General features: G+C 37.8%; 2 protein-coding genes across 3 annotated transcripts; both read left to right on the top strand.

The window, feature by feature from the left end:
• The first annotated feature begins 6,136 nt into the window (after positions 1-6,136).
• LOC149812344 (vacuolar iron transporter 1-like) lies at positions 6,137-9,394 on the top strand. 2 transcript variants are annotated; one of them, XM_089993356.1, is made up of 5 exons: positions 6,137-6,441; positions 8,044-8,129; positions 8,238-8,352; positions 8,680-9,015; positions 9,112-9,394. In XM_089993356.1, exons 1-4 carry the CDS (start codon positions 6,155-6,157, stop codon positions 8,975-8,977), a joined length of 786 nt encoding a protein of 261 aa, XP_089849482.1. In that variant the 5' UTR covers positions 6,137-6,154; the 3' UTR covers positions 8,978-9,015; positions 9,112-9,394. The 2 variants fall into 2 exon arrangements, with proteins under 2 accessions (XP_089849482.1, XP_089849481.1); XM_089993355.1 differs by having other exon boundaries at positions 8,680-9,394.
• A 9,060-nt stretch (positions 9,395-18,454) lies between these two features.
• CRR41 (potassium/sodium hyperpolarization-activated cyclic nucleotide-gated channel protein) lies at positions 18,455-19,172 on the top strand. The gene has a single exon (XM_089993343.1). The coding sequence runs from the start codon at positions 18,458-18,460 to the stop codon at positions 19,073-19,075; it is 618 nt and encodes a 205-aa protein (XP_089849469.1). The 5' UTR covers positions 18,455-18,457; the 3' UTR covers positions 19,076-19,172.
• The last annotated feature ends 7 nt before the right edge of the window (positions 19,173-19,179 follow it).

Here is a 19,179-nt window from a genome sequence, read left to right as displayed (position 1 = left end):
TTAAAATCTTTTGTAAAATCCTTTAAGTTTTTAATACTTTTGGCATTTAAAGAGTTACTATCGGCAATAAAAATACTTGAAAAATATGAATTGGTGCAACAATCATGTAGAAGAGACTCATGCAGTGTCATATAGAATGAGGCACCCAAATCTAAGATCCAAGATAACGTATCAAGATGTAGTGGTCCTCAGGTATTGTTGTCTCCGCTAATTGAGAAATTGACAAATCATTGAGGTTGTCTCTTTCTTGCTTGTTTCCTTTCTTTTGGAAGAGTCTTCACTCATCGAGGTCACCTGTTACTTGAGCTTGAGACACTCTGTCGTTGCAAGCAAATGATCTTTCTCCATTTTTATTTTATCATTTTTCAAAATGAGGATACATATATGTCTTCACATTATTGCTAAGTCTTAAAATGACAAGAACTTGTTCACTTGTTTTGATCATACCAAGTAACACACTCTGGCAAGTGCCTCATTACTTAGGGGCACAATGCTCCTATAAAGAACAAAAGAGCTAACTTGCTCTAACTCAGGCTTAAGTCCAAATAGAAAAGAGAAAAGGTTCTTCTTTTCAATTTGTTTGTCTTATCTCAATTGACTAAAAATCATAATAGTCTCTCACACTTCTATTTCCTTGCTTGGTAGCATGAACTTTGTCTTGATGATATTATTGACAAGTCATACCCTTTTGAATGAACATGCATTTGATTAAGACCCGCGCATCACAAGACTTTAAAAAAAAGATCCACGCATCACAAGCTTTCTTGAATTTGATGATGCTTGTGGTAATCTTAAACTTCATGTTATTCATAAACCATGATAGGATTTTAACATTAGTCGTCTGTCAATCCTCCATTTTATTTTGATATTCTTGCAATACTTTTTCTTTTTGTCTCTTTCTTGTTTATTGAGCTTTAGTTGTGGTTCCATGGTGGTCCTGCTCATGTATTCTAATAATTTTTTTCCTTTGATATGGTTATTCATGACAATTTCCTATATTAGATAATTGGAGTCATTGAGTTTAAAGAAAATCAGGGTAGTAGATCTTACTCGGTCATGATAGAGAATGATCACTAACAATGGAACATGAACTTAAATCTGCAACCACCAACAAGAGACAATGCATCATACAAGATTACACAATAAAATAAAAGAGCTCAAGGCTCTGATGCCATGAAATCTAATTACAGTGAAAGAATACTAAAGGGCAATAAGCCAATAAGACACACCTTACAAAGGGCAATACAAATACACTAAGACAAAGAACAAGAAAGCAACATAACAAATATATATTTTATTATTGAAAAATACTTACAAAAGCATACATAATAATGGTTTGAGGACCCATTTAAATACACACATGATAGAGAAAAAAGGGAGAACAAAAGGGCTAATTCAACAGCCACAAAACAAAATAATAAAAGAAATAAAAAAGAAAAAATACAAAATATAATTTAAAAATATATTATATATATATATACTAAATATACATAAAAAGTACATGCATGCATATATAAATATGAATAACAATATTTAATACTTATATTAAATTATACAAAAGCAGAAGCAGAGATAGTGGTGGTTAAAAAGTGTTTTTATATGTTTTTTTCTCTAGTGACATATCATTTTTTTTAAATTTATAACCCGAAAAAATCGTACCCGGCACGAAGACCTGGTCGCATTGGATCAGCCTGCCATACCTACGGTCATCCTGCCGGCTACATAAAACTCCAAGGCTAGGACCCCTGCCCCCAGGGCCTATGCTACGCATTGGCTTGCGCAGAGTAGTGATGCCCATGGGAATCTAACCTTGACTGCCCGTCTAGCAGTCAAGGCCCTACCCCACTAAGCTAACCCCCTTTGGGGGGCAGTGACATATCGTTTGTTTTCAGAATGGAGTTGTAATTTCTTTGGACGCTTGCATTCTGTTTTTTCAAAAAAACAGTGTGTTACTTATGTAGTAGCACTTTGTATTTTTCAAACACGATAAACACTTGCATGATTAATTAGGCAACCTTTGAGATAATGACAAGCTATGGTAGGCTATTAAATTTATGATTTTGATTTGGCCTCATTAGCTAAAGAAAAATTGTTACTATGGGCGGGGCGGTGCTTCAACAAGCTTTCATTAAAATTTATTTTTATTTTTAACAAAATATTTTAGAAATTTAGAATGGAAAATGATGGTTGTTGATGTGTTCCTGATTAAAACAAAAAAAAAGTAATTATTGCGATAAATTCGTGATGTTTATTTAAATAAAAATATTGTTTGTGTTTTGTAGGCAAGCTGGGGTTAGGTAGACACCTACCAGTTTGTTAATATCCCAAAAATTGTGTGCCACGGCTATACTAAATTCACAGTTCCAATAAACACAGGATGCTTATTCCCATTGCATTCCAAGGCATATCACTGACCGTGCCCATGCATTTTGTGAGTGTGAATCCTAAATCATTGAAATTGATAAATCTGATGCATAACCACCGCGGGCTGGCCAGCAGGAGTGGCAGTGTGCACCCTGATCTTTTATGTGCCCCCTTCCCTACCCGACTCGCTCTCTCTCTCTCAACCCAAAAATCCCTCCAATGGAGGGGATTGCTAGGGCTGGTAAACGAGCAGAACTTGGACTGTTGGAGCTTGACTTGTTAAGGCTACACCCCTGCTCTTTGCAAGCTAATCACCAGCTGATTCATCTTCTATTTTTTTTTAAAGTATTTTTTAAAGCTTGATAATATATAAAATATATGTATGTACACAAATATATAATATATATTTTATGTATATAATATATAATATATAAATATATAATATGTAAAATGACCTATACGGGTCGAGACAATCGAACTCGCCATGTTCGTGCTCGGCTCATTTACCTAAATGAGCTAGCTAATATAGCTTGGCTCACTAAGCTCAATTTCTAAGTCAAGTCAAATGGCAAGTTGTTCAGCTTGTTTCCCAGTGCTAGTGTTTGTGCCCACCCTAGTTCAGATTCCTGGCTCTACCCCTAATCGACAGCAAAACATGAAGCCGTTTACTGCACCTTAATTATAATAGCTCCACCATCAACTGTAAACACATATCTCGTGGTAGACTGCTGGGTCTCCTGCCCAGTCAGCTTTGAAAGGAGCCATCCATCATGATCTCTAAGGGCATTTGTTTCGTCCTCTTTCTTATGAAAGAGGCTCCCTTTTATAGGAAATAGGGTCTCTTTCCTACAAAGAATGGAACGATCCACGTACTGGATTAGGAGGCTCCCCATGGTCCAGATGGTAGTGGGTACTACTTTCAGGCAATTGGGTCATTTCACTCGATGAAGTCGCCCTAGGACTTGCTCTCAGGCTGCATCCAAAGCACTTTTGATAATGCTAGGTTCAGTTTTCTGCTGGTCCCCAAAGGTGAGCTCATTGTGAACCTGCCAAAGTTTCCATGGAAAAACAAAACCCGCCCAAATAACAAATTATCCGCTTTGGGTTCAGGTTCGAGTTTTGTCGGGTCACGAAAATGAAACCCCAAACCCGGATCTGTATAACTTCATAAGTTCACTCTTACTAAAAATACATAAAAATAAACACTGATCAGATGGGGTACATGCCGGACAAAAAAAAAAATACAGGTTGGGTCGGCTACCTGGCACAAATCATATCCCAAACCCAGCCTGCATGTTGTTCAGGTCGGGTTGGTATAGAACCGAATATTATTTGGGTCAGCACTTTTCATGCCCAAACCCAGAAACTCGGGTTCGAGTCAGGTCGAGTACCTGATACACACCAGACCTATTGACAGCCCTAGTTGTCTGTGGCGGACTTTGAATCAAAAGAATTCCCTGATTTATGGTCTTTCTATTTTTTCATGAAGTGAAATCATGTTGTCTTTCCAATTTTTCATGGGAAAAGTGAATTCGTGGTTTCCCCCAATGTTGCCAGTATCGATCGGGAGAAAATTGATACGATACTAACCTGAATTGGCTATTTTTTAATAAATATAAAAAATACTTAAAATTAATTTTTAATATTATTTTAATAGCTTAACACGTGTTACATTCTGATTGACACAAAATCTTTTTTAATTATTTTTTAGCCTATTCAGAATGATTCACTTGAGAATCGGTTTCGTCCGATTCACCTGAATCTTTGGCCAAACGATTCAGGGCCTACACCAGTACTGAACATTGGGTTTCCCATCCAATTTTTACTGCTTTTTAGGCTTCCTTTCTTCATTACTTTTTTTTTGAAAGGCAAGCTGGGTTCGCAGACCGCCTACCAGTTATACAATGATACCATTGGGATTTGAACTTGCGAGGTTCCATCACAAGGTGACGTGCACTTGCTGCTCCTACCAGACAAGGGGAGTTCCCATTGGTATCCTTTCTCCATTATTGGTCCCTAGAAAGCGGGCCCACGAGAATCCGTTTACCACGTGGTTAGCTTGAGCATGAGGACACGCGCCTACCACGCGCCCTGCTACCACTTTCCACGACGGCAAAATAATTGTGCCAATAAAATATCAAACACGAAAGCAACAAAACGGCTTTGACAAAACCAACCGTATTGCATTATTATAATTTATAAGCTTTGCAAGATTACAAAGTTTAGATTACAGGGTTGAATTATAATAGTAACGCCTGCTCCTTGATTGCTTCTTGTTATCTTATCAAATTGACCGGAGATAATGCATAAATCGTGCCTTTGAATCCCTCGGACCCGACCCGAGATTTTCGAATTAAGGATCCATGGATCTCTAATCCGACTGTTTTCACTAAACTTGAATTCATGGATTGAGAGGGTCTTGGCTGAGAGCAGATCAAGTGATTTGGCATCCTCAATGTACACAAGGACAATGAAGTCCTTGTGGGATGAAGCAATGGATGATGAAGATGTCTTAAAGTGATTTGACAGATCACCTGATCTCCTCTCATTTTATCCTTATGATGGAGATCTCATAGGATATGTTGGTCTGTCAAGAGACATCATATTCAAAACATGAGTGTAGCTGAGATGCGTATGCTGAGATGGATGTGTGGAAATACAATAAAAGATAAGATTCGGAACGAGAAGATACGTAAAAAGGTAGGCATTGCACTCATTGAAAATAAGATAAGAGAGAATCGTTTACGGTGGTTTGGACATATTCGACGAAGGCCGAATGATGCTCCAATTAGAATGAAGGAGAAATGAGAAAATATATTAGTTAAAAGAGGTCAGGGTAAGCCTAGGAAGACATGGATGGAGGTGATAGGAAAGGATATGAATGCTTTGAACCTCACCGAGGACATGACATTCGATAGAAATGAATGAAGGAAAATGATTCATGTGGAAGACCAAGAATGATTTTCTTTGTTGGTTCATATCGCCGACCCCAATTGTTTTGGGATGAAGGCGTAGTTGTTGTTGTTGATGCCTATCTCATAGGCTAGGGGGGCAGGTTGTATGCCCCCCCCACACACACGAATGTTTCGCGTGTTCGGGTCCGAATGAGCACCACATTGGCGCTCATTCGGCTTTCGTGTATGGAGGAATATCTTGGGACCCGCAATATTCCACCGTACACACCCGAAGGGCCGAATGAGCGCCAACGTGGGGCTCATTCAGACCCTCGAACCCCCGCCCCCGGTGTTCCGGGGGGAACATACAACCTGCTCTCCTAGCTAGGGGGGCCTCGCTCTCAGGGCTTATGCTGGGCATTGGCATAAGCAACTAGATATCACTTGTGAAAATTGAATCTTGAATGCTATAGCCGAAGTCCGCTAAAATCATCTATTTGACTGAGGGTTTGATCAAAGGGTGAGACCCATGCCTTTATCCCACATACGTCACCCCCTGGAGACAAAGGGTAAGCTCACTGAGTTTTACTCTCTCAGGACAGTGATCTCATGGCAGGGAAAGCAAAGCGCTGCTATCCCTCATGTCCGTGGATCTCTTCAAAGATTACAGCGTTCAAATGCACAGTTTTTTTTGTAAACTGATTGCCTTTAGTTTAAGCATTTATTGTTAATAAAGGACAAGAGTGCAAAATTCAGACGGCCTCCCATCTTTCCTTTTGTCTTCTTCCTCAGTTCTCTTATTCTCTATTGGACTATCATTATTCTATTCTCTTCTCTCTGACTCACGAAGGAATCTCTCTTTCTCTCCTTCTCTCTGTGTTGTGCTGTTGGTAGCGATGGCGGTGAGGTCGCAAGGAAAGGGAGGCGACGAGGAAGATGGCAGCGGCAGCGGCAGCGGCAGCGGCAGCGAGGCGAGAGAGAAGCTGATCCCGCAGGGCCACATCGAGAATCACTTCACGTCGGGGGAGGTGATGAGGGACGTCATAATTGGCGTCTCCGACGGGCTCACCGTCCCATTCGCCCTCGCCGCCGGTCTCTCCGGGGCCAACGCTTCCTCTTCTATCGTGCTGACCGCTGGCCTGGCCGAGGTGGCCGCCGGCGCCATCTCCATGGGCCTAGGAGGGTAATAGATACCAATCCCATCACCATCATAATTTTTTTCCAATCAACCGTGCTTCTCAACATGCGGACACTTTCTATGGGATGTTACTGTAGAAGCATGCAATATCATTGGTTTCAACTTTTGTGTTTTAATGTGGTGATCAAGAATTTACCCTTTTGATCACTATCGACCATATCATGCACACATGGGCGCTCATACATACATACACATATATACACTGACAGATCTAAGGGGATTTTGTTTTTAAGCTTCCAACTTTCTGTTTCTTGCTCCAACCAAGTTGCGAATCCCAAGAGCTTCGTATTTTATTTAATCATGACGGGAGATCATGTCAAAGCAAAAAAGAAGAAGCTCGCATTGGGTTTAGGGATAATCAAGCTAAAACTGATGACTTCCACAATGCTTCGAGGCAGTTTGCATCAAATAAGCTAACAGATAGCAGATCCAGTACTCGACCCAGTATCTTCCCGGTAAAAGGATGTGACGCGTCGCAACACCACTCCTCTGTCTGTTCTAATAACTGAATTGGTGGTATCCAGTGATTGGGTAGAGTAGCTTGCAAGCTACTTGGTTTGATCACGGATCTCAGTTACCAGGCTAGTGATGGAACCTTGCATGTCCAACTTCAGCACGGCTGTGTGTTTAACCATTTATCTGTGTCACATGTATATTAAAAAAAAAGTATTTGAGATCTACTTTACGACAAAAATTGTCACCACAGATCCCCAGGAGTCAAAGCAACCTAACAATGGTGGTCCTTGCTTTAGAAGACAAATAGATGGGAGAAAAATTAACTCAACTTTTTGCTTTTCTCTATAAAGAGGAAAGTGGTTCTTGGTGTCTTTGAGTTGACACCCCATCTTGTATCTTAATAAGCGAGGGCCAAAATGCTTGCTTGTCAGATTTTATCTAAATAAAACCGTCAAATCAGAAAAACTCTTTGTTCATTTCAATAGAAAAATATTTTGAAGCATATAATGAAAGCAAAATGCTTAGGTGACTTCGAACTTCCATTGATAAAACAAGCTTGATAATGGTCTTTGCCACGTTTAAAGGCAGCACAAGTCCATGACCAAACTTTTCATAATTAAGTACTACCCACGTTTGCTTTGGTCACAGGTGGGATTAGCCATCATTACTTGAGAAAGTTGGTCATGGGTTCAATCTAATTGTGACCAACTTTCTCAAGTTTCAAGAGAGGAGTTGGGTGCCCTGTGATTGTAAATCACAATCGTCATACTTTCTCAATGTTAGTGAAACATGAAAAAGTACAAGTGATTGTGATTGGTAGCTGTGATGTTTTTCCCATGAATCTTGTGAAAGTTCACAGCTTTTACTTTTTCACCTGTGACCAAAGCAAACATGCCCAAGTGAGAATCACAATCACAATTTGCACCTTCTCATGTTTGTAAACACTTGAAAAAATGCTGTGATTGTGATTTGCAATCACGATATCTCTGAAGAAAATCCAACTCTCACAAGGTGTTTTGAGGACAAGTCCTACACTGCCGATGGTCTGACCAATGGTTCTTGAAACCACGAGCACTAAACAAACTGCAAAGCAGCAGAAATTGTCTCTGATTTGCTCATCATCTTTTGTAGATTCCTTGCTGCAAAAAGCGAAGCAGATCATTACAACCGTGAACTGAAGAGAGAGCAAGATGAAATCATAGACCTCCCTGAATCAGGTCTATGCAATGTTTCTTTTGGACTGAGACCACAAAGTGCTTCTATACCCAATTTGCCACTTTTATCTTTCTTCCCATGTGGCTTATAAGCTATGTCAATTGTTGCAGAGGCTGCTGAGGTTGCAGAGATTTTGTCTCAATATGGGCTCGAACCTGATGAGTATGGTCCTGTGGTGAATGCTCTTTGCCGAAAGCCTCAAGCATGGCTGGATTTCATGATGAAGTAAGCATGCAATCATCCTTCTTTTTTTATCTTTTGGTAATATGAAATTTGCATGATTTTTGTCTTTGGTTTGTGTAACATTCATAATTGTACATGCATGCTGGTTTCAGCTCGAGGAAGAAATAAAAGAAAGAAAGTTTCTAGCCCTGTTCGCCCATAAAAACTTGCTTGAATGAGTGTCTTCAAATAATCTGAACTCTTATTTTGCATCCAAGATTAGCTCTAACTTGACCATCAGCAACTTAAATTCAAGTCTTCTATAGTAATTGCATGGCTTTTACTTTGATACAACGGAAATTTGTGACGACAAAAGAAAACAAAATGCAGGTTTGAGCTCGGTCTTGAGAAGCCAGAGCCAAGGAGAGCAGTGCAGAGTGCGGTGACAATTGCAGTGTCTTACATAGCAGGTGGTCTGGTTCCTCTCGTCCCTTACATGTTTATTCCTGTGGCTTCAAAAGCCGTTATGACATCGGCGGCGGTCACCCTCATTGCCTTGTTCTTCTTGGGATACATAAAGGGGCGGTTCACGGGGAATAAGCCCATCAAGAGTGCCTTTGAGACTACACTAATTGGGACCATAGCATCTGCTGCTGCCTTTGGCATAGCCAAGGCTGTGCAAGCCTGAAACATCACCCCCGTGTGTGTGTGTAGAAGGTATAATTGGTATGTGCATGTGCTCCCTCATGAGTTAAGAATAACTCCAACAAGGAGCATCAGTAATAAGCTAATAGCTCATTTGGTATTGCAATTGCTTTTCAGTTAGCAGCATAAGGTTTGGAGGAACTGTTATTCCAGAACTTCTTATTGTCCAACACTCCAACTCTTTCTGTTTGTATTGCTGTTCAGTTAGCCATATAGATTCTTAGGAAGAAGGTTTTAGTCAAGAAATTCTTATTCTTGGCTCTACTTGGTAACTTGTGCTTTTTAGCAAAGTTGTACAGTGGGATGATGGACTATGGGACATAGTAAAGCTTCTGCCTCTACTTTGTAGCTCAAAGCAACTTACAAGTAAATCAATATCTAGTGGATGCAGTCTCTACTTTTCTCTTTTTCCCTTTTCCCCTGTTTAACATCTGAATTTTATATCCAACTCTATGGAGTTAAAGGTTCATGATACTTTTTGTGTGGCATTTTTAAGGTAATGTTCCATTTTTTTTATTTACACAGAGAAACCGCCTCCAGGAAGAGACCTAGCCGTGCTGGCCTAACTTACGATTATTGTCCTGGCAGCGTAAAACTTAGTGGGCTTACCCTTTGCCCCTAGAGAGTCGCCACACTTGGCCTTGCGAAAGGGGTGACACCCATGAGATTTGAACCTAGACTGCCTGCCTAGCAGCCTAGGCCCCATCCCACTACGCCAAACCCCATTGGGGCTAGGTAGTGTTTCATTTCCCTGGACTAATTTATAATGAATGAAACAAAAAATTATTTTCAAATATTTCTGATCAAATTTAAAAAGTGTCTTTGCATATGGTTCCCATTGTTAGCCTTGAAAAAGTCTAATTTCAGAGAATGCCATACGACTGCTAAACTACAAAACCGAGTAGCCCAATGTTGTCAGAATTGGTTTCTGAACTGAATCAATTTAAAAAAAAACAGTGAATCGTCCGATTCAGGCTTGAGTCAAATGGGACTGAATCAGTCAGTTAAATATTTTTAAAATTCAAAACATAAAAATAAAAACATTAAAAAAAAGGAAGAAGGGACACATATTCAACCCCGATTGAGCTTGAATCGGGGTTGAATCAGCCTATTTTTTAGTGGGGGGCCTATTCGACCCTGAAGTGAATCGATTTGGAGCCGATTCAGGCTGATTCAATTCAGTTCTGATAACATTGGAGTAGCCAAATGGTTGGCCAATTCACAGTTGCATTGGTACTTGGTATGGCCTTGTGCACTGAGTATTAATCATAGATATGACTACCAAACAATAAAGAAACTTGCCTATAACAAACCCTGAAATTCATCCCATGTATTTGAAATGCCTGTACCATATACTATTAAAGCTCACAGTACATGCAGTTGGTTTTCTGAAAATAATGTAAACAATATAATTTTTGTTATAGTTTTGTAACAATATATAAATTATATTTTATGATGCAAAAGTAGTGATAAGTGACATTATTTTTTTAAAAAAAAATATCATAGGTTAAAAAACTTGCTATTTAATTGAAAATTTGTGCATGGAGTATGATCAGGAATGAACTTTAGAACTCAGAATATCTTTACATGCCATTACTTATGAAAATTTATATGTAATACAGATTTCATCTTATTGTTTTTGGCATAAAAGTATAAATAACTCTTTTGCATTTATTTTCATCATGCACAATTCTCAAGGCAGTAATTTCTGCTTTATCATCTGCAATGAATGTCTTGTTTACCTTGCCCACTTACATTCCTACCTAGAATGGAGGTGCCTGTAAGTACGGTGGACTTTGTAAGGGCTTTGATGTGGTGACCCCACCCAGGCTTTACCTCACATGGGAGCGGGCCCATTAAGTGACCTGGTTCTCACTGGTTTCTCATCATTAAAAAAACTAATGGTAATTACAAAATACCCCTCTTTTGACAATGGATCAGACTTGGATCCCAACCTGGCGCATGTCGTTGTTTGGCTCTACTGGCAGTAGGTTTAAGTTAAACCCTACACTATTTGTCCCACCCCAAATGCTAGGTATGCATTTGATTACCTTGGATCCAAGGTGATCTCTAATCCTAGGATTTGAGAGCTATGATTTCAGACTGGATATAAAATTAATCTTTGATGAGAGAGAGAGAGAGAGAGAGAGTTTGATTCATAAATATGAAGTTTGTTTTGAATCTTAGATCCAAAGATCTAATATCTCACATTCGGGAAAAAAAGGCATGGGCCTCATTTTCTTTCTTTTCGCAGTGGCTTCTATTTGTGCATCATCTTCAATATCCAAATAGTTGTCTTGATCTGTTTGAACTCTTTCATTTTTAACATCTTTTGAAGAACTGGTTGTTGGCTCGTATTTGAGTTGAAATAATAGGTACATCTGAAGAATTATGCCTTGAAGTCACAATGTCTTTCTTACCCCATTGGTTGCTTTTCTTTTGCAGCATATATTTCTTCTTGTGATGATATTTTCTATTTCTCTGTAAAATAGTTGAAATGTAATATAATATGATGCATAAATACATACAAAAATCCAAATGAAATTATCAATTTAGCAATACATACAATGAACCTAAGCATTGATTGGCTACATGAAACAAAAAAGAGGACAACTCAAAATGTCAAATTCTCTGAGGCCTGCATTTTATATTCAAAATAAAAGGAATTATCTAAGAAATAATTATTGATTTTTCAAGAAAATTAACTTTTTGATCATCTCTGTCTGAAACCCTAATTCTTGCAAAAAGAAAAATGACAAAAAAATACAACATTGCAAAAATAATTGTCACAAATATTCACCTTGTTCATTTGGTGAAAAAGCATGACTAAAGGGATAAAGGTTTGTGTGGAAGCTGCATACCACTGAATTCTAATTTCCATCAACTTTAACTTAATGAATGAAACCATTCAATTATCAGGAAAGAATTCTGTTGTGGAATGTGGATACCTATATCGTCATGACATAGTAGCAACAATACTACTTAGCAATCTATTATGTCATTCAATACTCCAGTGCTCTATTAGAATTTTCCTAAGACTTCGGAAGCATATGTACAATAGAAGGAGATTAATAAAATAGATACTCGTTTCAATACATGGTCAATTTTCAGTCTATGTAATACAAGATGATTTTAAGGAATAAGTTTCAAAATATTGGTCTTCTTGGGTTGGCAAAGAAATGGTGGTCAAAGTGGTATAGGTCATGATAATTGATGTCTATTAGTTTCTTTACAAGGCCACTATTAGAAGATAAGTTTGTGAACTGCAGAATAATCTACATATGTGAAGAATGTGAGTTTAGTCTTGTATTTGATTGGTTTTTTTTTCTTTGATTAGTGTTTGAATAAGGAGTTTTTATATTTAATTTTATAATTTCTTTGATTTTATGGTTTATTTTTCTTGCAGCTTAGGATTTTTGTTTTATTTATGATTTATTTTTTTGTATTTTATTTATTTTTAAATAAAAAATATGATTTCCTATTGTTAACATACAAAACATGTATTCAGTCTGTTCTATTCTACTGTTCTCTCCAATCTTGAACAAGCAATCAAGCGCGCCTTGAAAGTATGAAATCATGTTTCACTTGAACCTTCCTCGATCTAACTGGCATAGCCACGGGGCACGCACTCCAAAATCTAAATCATGTTCTCACACAAGCCATGTGAGTACCTGCTCATGTAGCCATTGCTCTTTCTTGTAGCCATACGGTCAAGCCCACAAGTGAACGATTTTAATCCCCAATAGTCAAATGGAAGAGTGAAGGCAAAGACTCTCATTTGCTATAATTAAATATTGCACCAAGAGTAATGATGCTTCGCATATTGTTGGGTCATTTAGAGTTGAAGAAGGGATGGCGACAAGGCTGCAGCAGGATGGAGCAGGAGGAAGAAATGACAGGAGTGTGAGGGATGCATTGTTGTAGCACAATGAGAGGCATTTCTTGGTAGGGGAGATGGTTAAGGATAGGAGCGTAGCCAGGGATTTAAGCTAGGGTGGGCACAAATGCATAGTAAAATAAAATATAAAAAAATTCATGACAATAAACTATACTAGCAAACACAAAATTCTTTGAAGAACTACAAATTGTCATATTGATAATTAAGAACCTTTGTTGAAACTAAACCAAAGTATCATAATAACATGAATGTATACTTAAAAATTGCTTGAAAGATAGTACTTTTCATGAATAATGTAGTGTGATTAAGCTCAACCCTAGATCTTAAAATACATTCAACAAGACGTGATAAAAGAACACAAATTTTACAAATAAATAGCTAATTAATTAGTTAATTTTTAAAAAAATCTATAAAAAACATCATAAATGTTTTATAAATAATTTAAAAAATACAAGCCACTCAAAACAAAGAGAAACATAAAACATATTAAATAAAATTTATGTCTTTCACTAATTTATCTTTACCATAAGGTCAATAAATGAAAACACCAAACCTAAAATTCTCATCTATGCTAATTGAAACATAAAAACACCCCAATTGAAACAAATATATGCTAATTCAAAATAAAAAATAAAAGTTCTCATCTATGCTAATTAAAAAAAAACTAAATTTTTATTAATCTAAGTTCTAACCAAAGTATTAAAAAAAATACATGACACCCTAAAAGCATAATTCAAATTCATGGTATTTAAATAAATAAAAAATCGAAACCCTAATTCTTATATCATCAATTATGCATTTATGCTATTCAAACATATAGAATCATTCAAAAAAGAAATGATGACTTTTTTTTCTATAACCTGATAAAAAAGAAAATTGTTAAAAAAAACACTTTCGCAGAGAAATGTTAACATTTCTGCCTTAGTGCATCATCAATCCACACCAACTCCAAAACCACACAAAATAACAAAATTCAACCAGTAAATCACTAGATTTCTAGATAATCATTTCATAAAAACTAGATAAAGTGACAAATATATAAATATATATATCATGTCAAACCAAAACAGAAAGTATGACCATTGTATTAATGGTCATGCTAAACTTCAAAAAGGGTTGTTAATGGTACATCTTTCTTTGCTTTTTTTTTTTCCTTTTGAAGCATTCAATCTAAAGTAGTTATATTAGCACACAACCATTGTCTTAAGTATTAACCCAGGCTTTTGGGCCTAAATACATAACGGGCTAACTCTAAGGTTTCCCTATAACTTGTGGAAAAAACAATTAGAATTCATCCTTAATCTACATTTCTCTATAAATGATTTTTTATTTTTCAGTCTTTTTTAGAAAATTAAATTATTTTACATGTTTTATCTGTCAAAACTAGATGTCTAAATCAATAAAAAGTCAAAAAATCTTAATTACATGCATCAATAAAGTCCTAAATTGATTGATTATCCAAACAAAAGGATCTAAGTTCTTGAATAATTTAATTTTTTCTTACTCAAGAATACTAATACATATCAACCAATGATTACACTATAACATAGCCGAATCCACATAAATAAAAAAAAAAAAACATATCTTCATAAAAAAACAAGAATTCATAGTCTACAAAAATACAAAAAAAAACAATGATGACTTCTCTAAGAATATCATAATCTTACTTGAAAGTTCTGACAAAATAAGCACTCGTATTGACGAGAAAGAAATGTCATTTCCAAAGAGAGAGAGAGAGAGAGAGAGAGGAACTATAACCATCAACATTACGAAACAAGTTCAACCAACATTGAACCTAGCTACCAGATAACCCACCAGGCCCAAGACATGCCAAGGAGCCCCAAAACGAAGGAAAAAAGAAGAAAGAGAAATGAAAAATGAAAAAAAAAGATAACAAAGAAACACAAAACAACTTCAGTTTGTCGGCGAGCATCACCTTGAATCATGAGTAGTCCTTGTGGACAGATTGTGTTGTAGATCAGGGATGTTGATGCGTAGAATGGCATACACGTCCGCCAAAATAAGGTTCACCATTTTGTTGAACACTGCCGGAATATGCCGAAAAATAGCGTTGTTGTGAGTCATCCATACAACCCACCATGACGAGAGAAGCCAGGTTCGCCAAATAATCCGCCAATAGTTGCAATGACGAACTTGCTTAGGACCCCACAGCAAATCGCTGGCGAACGATTCTTGGCGCACACTGACCCCCAACTTATTCCAAGTCACCTTGAAAATGTTTTGAAAGACAGAGCACTCCCCAAAAAGGTGAAACGCAGATTCTTCGGCCGCCTCGCACAACACACATTTACTCGGCAGATGAAATCTGATGGATTTGAGGAAATTGGGTAGGGTCAAGAGCAGAGAGAGAGAGACCACAAGTGGGTAGGGTCAAGAGCAGAGAGCCTTGCAGGGAGGGCGAAATAGGGTAAGGGCCCAGGCGTGGAGCCTTATAGGGAGGGCGAAATAGGGTGGGTGACCAAAAGAGAGAGAGAGATTCAGCTAGGGCAAAATCAAGGGAGGGGGGGAGGGATTGGAGAACAAATTTAGCAAAGGGTATCGTAGGCCTCCTTTGGGTCGGGCACTGCCCTTGCTATACGTGGGTCAGGGTGGCTGCCCACTATTCCGTTAACGTGGCTCCGCCCTTGCCTATGGATATGATTTGTTTAGTCAAAAACATGTTTTATATTGTCCAATCTCACTGTAAAAACTGTTTTTTAAGGGCTTCAAAATTCAAAGGGCTTACAATGTTTTAAAATGTTCATGATTGGGAGTCTTGTTTTTATGTTAAAACCACTTGATCAAAAATGCATTTGCAAGTAAATGTATTGATCAAATTAATCAAATAAAACTTGCGTATATGAGTTTTAGTTAAAAAGAAATGGTACTTTAAGATGTAACCATTATTTTTCCACATTATACCCCTATCCATCCTTCGCATCAACAAAAAGAGATGCCACACTTAACGTTAAATAAGTAATTTAAAAAGGTAAAAGTAACAAAATCACAAGAGAATAACTTTTGAAAAAGTGAGGCTTTTTTAAAAGTAGGTGTAACTTGTGACAGCTAAACGTAAAATCACCGCACGTAAGGTGCTGCATGCCAACTTGACCTTTTTTATTTTATTTAAAATAATTAAGAACAAGTTGGCATGTTCTTTCTTCACCTTCATTTTGACAACTTTTAATAATGAAAATAAAACCAACTCACAAAATATCTGAGTCCCGTCATTAGGGGACACGACACGGAACTCTGACACAGACCACTTGACACGTTTGTAATAGTTTAATATATTTTGATAAATTTTCAGTGTTTTATATTTTTGTTGCTAATATATGTTTATGTATCATTCTGCAAAGACTATAAAATGCATATATGAAAATATTTTTTTATAACACTGCATTTATTTATTATAATTTACACATAATAAATAAGAAGTTGGCAAGGAAGGATCAGGCGTGATGTAATTGCACACTTTTAGTGTGCTGCTGCACCTGATCACCTCCCAATGATGGTGGGTGATCAGGTGCAGCAGCACACTAAAAGTGTGTAACCACATTGCACCTCATCCTCCCTCAATGACCTTAGGATTGTCTATGATTGAGATAGTATCAAGTTAACCCGTACCCAAATCAAACCTCAAAGGTCAGCATATGGGAATGAGATACGCCAACCCAGATATTGTTCAGGTAGATGTAGGGCTGCCAATGGGTTGGGTTTGTATCAGGTACACAACCCTACCCGAACATAAAAATGCCTACCGGATATTATTCCGGTCGACCTGAACCCCACCCAAGTAATAGCAGGCCGGGTTCGGGTTATCATTTTTTCCAGATATCCAACCTGATCAGGATTGATCCTAAAATTATAGTGAAAGTAAGCTCCTAAAATTATAGGAAGCTTACTTTCACTATAATTTTAGGATCAATCCTGATCAGGTTGGATATCTGGAAAAAATGATAACCCGAACCTGAACCAATCCCAATAGGGTACGGGTATGGTGATAAATAAAATGACCTGACTAATACCTGGATCTGGACTCAAAGGTCCGACCTGGGTATAGTTTATGAAAATTTATACCAGACTTGGACCCGACCTGAGTTCCGATTAAGACCCATAATTTTTCAATGTAAAAATGATAAAAAAATATGGTTTTACCGGGTATTGTCCGGGTTTGGTTCATGTAGTTCTTATCGGATCTGGGTATGGTTTTTCTTATAGTGGACCCAATTGAACCCGGGTCTGGACACGATACCTGAGTCCAAACCAAACCCGACCCGTTGACACCCCTAAAGTCTGTTCTATAACTAGCAAAGCTTCATTTAAAATGTTCAGTTTTTAACAAAACATTGAAATTAAAAAAATGAAATCCCATCCTTTTCAAAATACCAAAGAAAAACACATTCTGTCTAGAGAAAAGTTTAGAACACAAAAATTTATATTTAAGCAAAATACTTTACGAGAAGCTCAAAAATGGCTCCGATTCTAAGTGACTCCTGTCCGATTCAGCTCAAGAACAAGTCATCTTTTGTGAGCCAACACTGTAAGGTGCACAGGAGTCGTTCAAAGAGATTTTGCTGTATATTTTTTTTTGTGCAATCACATTGCACAACATTTGGCAACTCTCTCCCAATCAAGGGCTCTGCACACCTAGTTATATGTGGGTCGGCTTAAGTCTTTCAAGTTAAAAGAGATCTAGAGTTCGATACCTGAGGTGTGCGTTCTTTGCTGCAGGACCTAAGTTAAATGGAAAAACTATCCTTAGTAGGCAGAGGAAGTACTCATGGACAATGTTGTCAGTATCGCTATTGGCCCTGAATCGTTTGGCCAACCATTCAGGTGAATCGGTCATACCAATTCTCAAGTGAATCGTTCAGAATCGGATAAAAAATTATTAAAAAGTATTTTGTGTGAATTAGAACGTGACACATGTTACAACCACTAAAATAATATTAAATAATTAATTTTAAGCATTTTTATGTTTATTAAAAAGTAGGCTAATTAATCAGGTTAGTATCGTATTGATTTTCTGCAGATACGATACGTATCAGCCGATACTGATAACGTTGCTCGTGAAGTTTCTCACGTCCAATATCAATGTGACACCTGTCAGCCCATCGCGAGCCCAAAAAAAAAAGCCAAGCAAAGACAGTTTGGCTAGCTTAATTGGCTCTGGTTGTCTGTTAAGAGCAGCTAGTGCACGTCACATTGTGTTGGGACGTTGCAGGTTCAAAACCCAATGGTATAATTGTATAACAGGTAGTAGTTTGCCTAACCCAGCTTGCCTTTTTGAAAAAAAAACATTTCTTCCAAACTGTCTTGATCTAGTTGGTGTATGAGATACCGAACCAACTTCAGAAGTGGACTTTAGTCATGTAGCACAGCCACGTGTAAAGGCAAGCCCTATGAAACAAAAGGTAGAGCAAATAATATTTTCTAAATCATATTTTTTCATATTTAGTTAAAAGGGAAAATAACAAATTAAAAAAAAGAAAAGAAAAAAGAAACCAGAAAACCATAGGCCTATTTGTTACAAACCTTATCTTCACTCCCCTCCTCTCTCCAATGGCGTCCACCACCCTACTTCACATCTTCCCCAACCTAAAACCCTCTCTTTCTCCCAACCTTCCTCCAAACTCACCAAAACTCTCGCACCCATCAAAGAAAACAGCCATAAAATGCACTTCCCAACCTCAGCAACCCCAACCCCAACTGCAACAAACAGCTGATCCACAAGAAGAGAGCACCTCAATCCAAAACAGACCCAAACCTCAGCTAGCAAAGGACAAGAAACCATCAGACTTGGCCAAAACTGAGCCACCAAACTTTGAGATAGGATGGAAGAGGACCAAGAAGCTCCCTTTAGAGAAGAAGAAAGGTTATGTGATCATGGACTTCTTGGACAAGTTGGAAGGCTTGATGGGCAGGCAGTACGGTACCACTGAGCTGCTGGCAAAGGCTGGGGGGATAGTGGCAGAGAGGGTGAGGGAAGAGGCTGAAGTCCTAAGAGAGAAGGGTGAGGTAGAAGACAGGTTGGTGGTTGAGCTCTTTAGAGTGTTGAAGTTGATGGAGATGGAGCTTGAGATGGTGAAGGCTGCCAAGAAGGAGGAGACGTTGGCTGAGAGGCTGGAGCAGGTAAAGGCCAGGTGCAGACAAGCCATTCTGGTTGCTGATTCTTTCTGAGTCACTGATTCGGTTTTGTTTTCATGTTGGTGAAATAAAATGATAATTGGAGTTCATTGTAGATATCAATTGTAAATGGCAGACTCGGTTTTGATCCTTTTTTT

The sequence above is a fragment of the Nuphar pumila genome, chromosome 17 (genome assembly GCF_984573655.1).
Source record: "Nuphar pumila chromosome 17, dmNupPumi1.hap1.1, whole genome shotgun sequence".
In the NCBI taxonomy this organism is placed as follows: Eukaryota; Viridiplantae; Streptophyta; class Magnoliopsida; order Nymphaeales; family Nymphaeaceae; genus Nuphar; species Nuphar pumila.
Note: the sequence above shows the minus strand (reverse complement) of the source record. Positions and strands in the feature narration are given on the sequence as shown.

Coding starts and splice junctions, on each gene's coding strand:
- LOC149812344 (XM_089993356.1), top strand. CDS start 6,155: ATGGCGGTGAGGTCGCAAGGAAAGGGAGGCGACGAGGAAGATGGCAGC. Junction 8,130..8,237: donor CATAGACCTCCCTGAATCAG/GTCTATGCAATG, acceptor CAATTGTTGCAG/AGGCTGCTGAGGTTGCAGAG. Junction 8,353..8,679: donor TGGCTGGATTTCATGATGAA/GTAAGCATGCAA, acceptor AACAAAATGCAG/GTTTGAGCTCGGTCTTGAGA.
- CRR41 (XM_089993343.1), top strand. CDS start 18,458: ATGGCGTCCACCACCCTACTTCACATCTTCCCCAACCTAAAACCCTCT.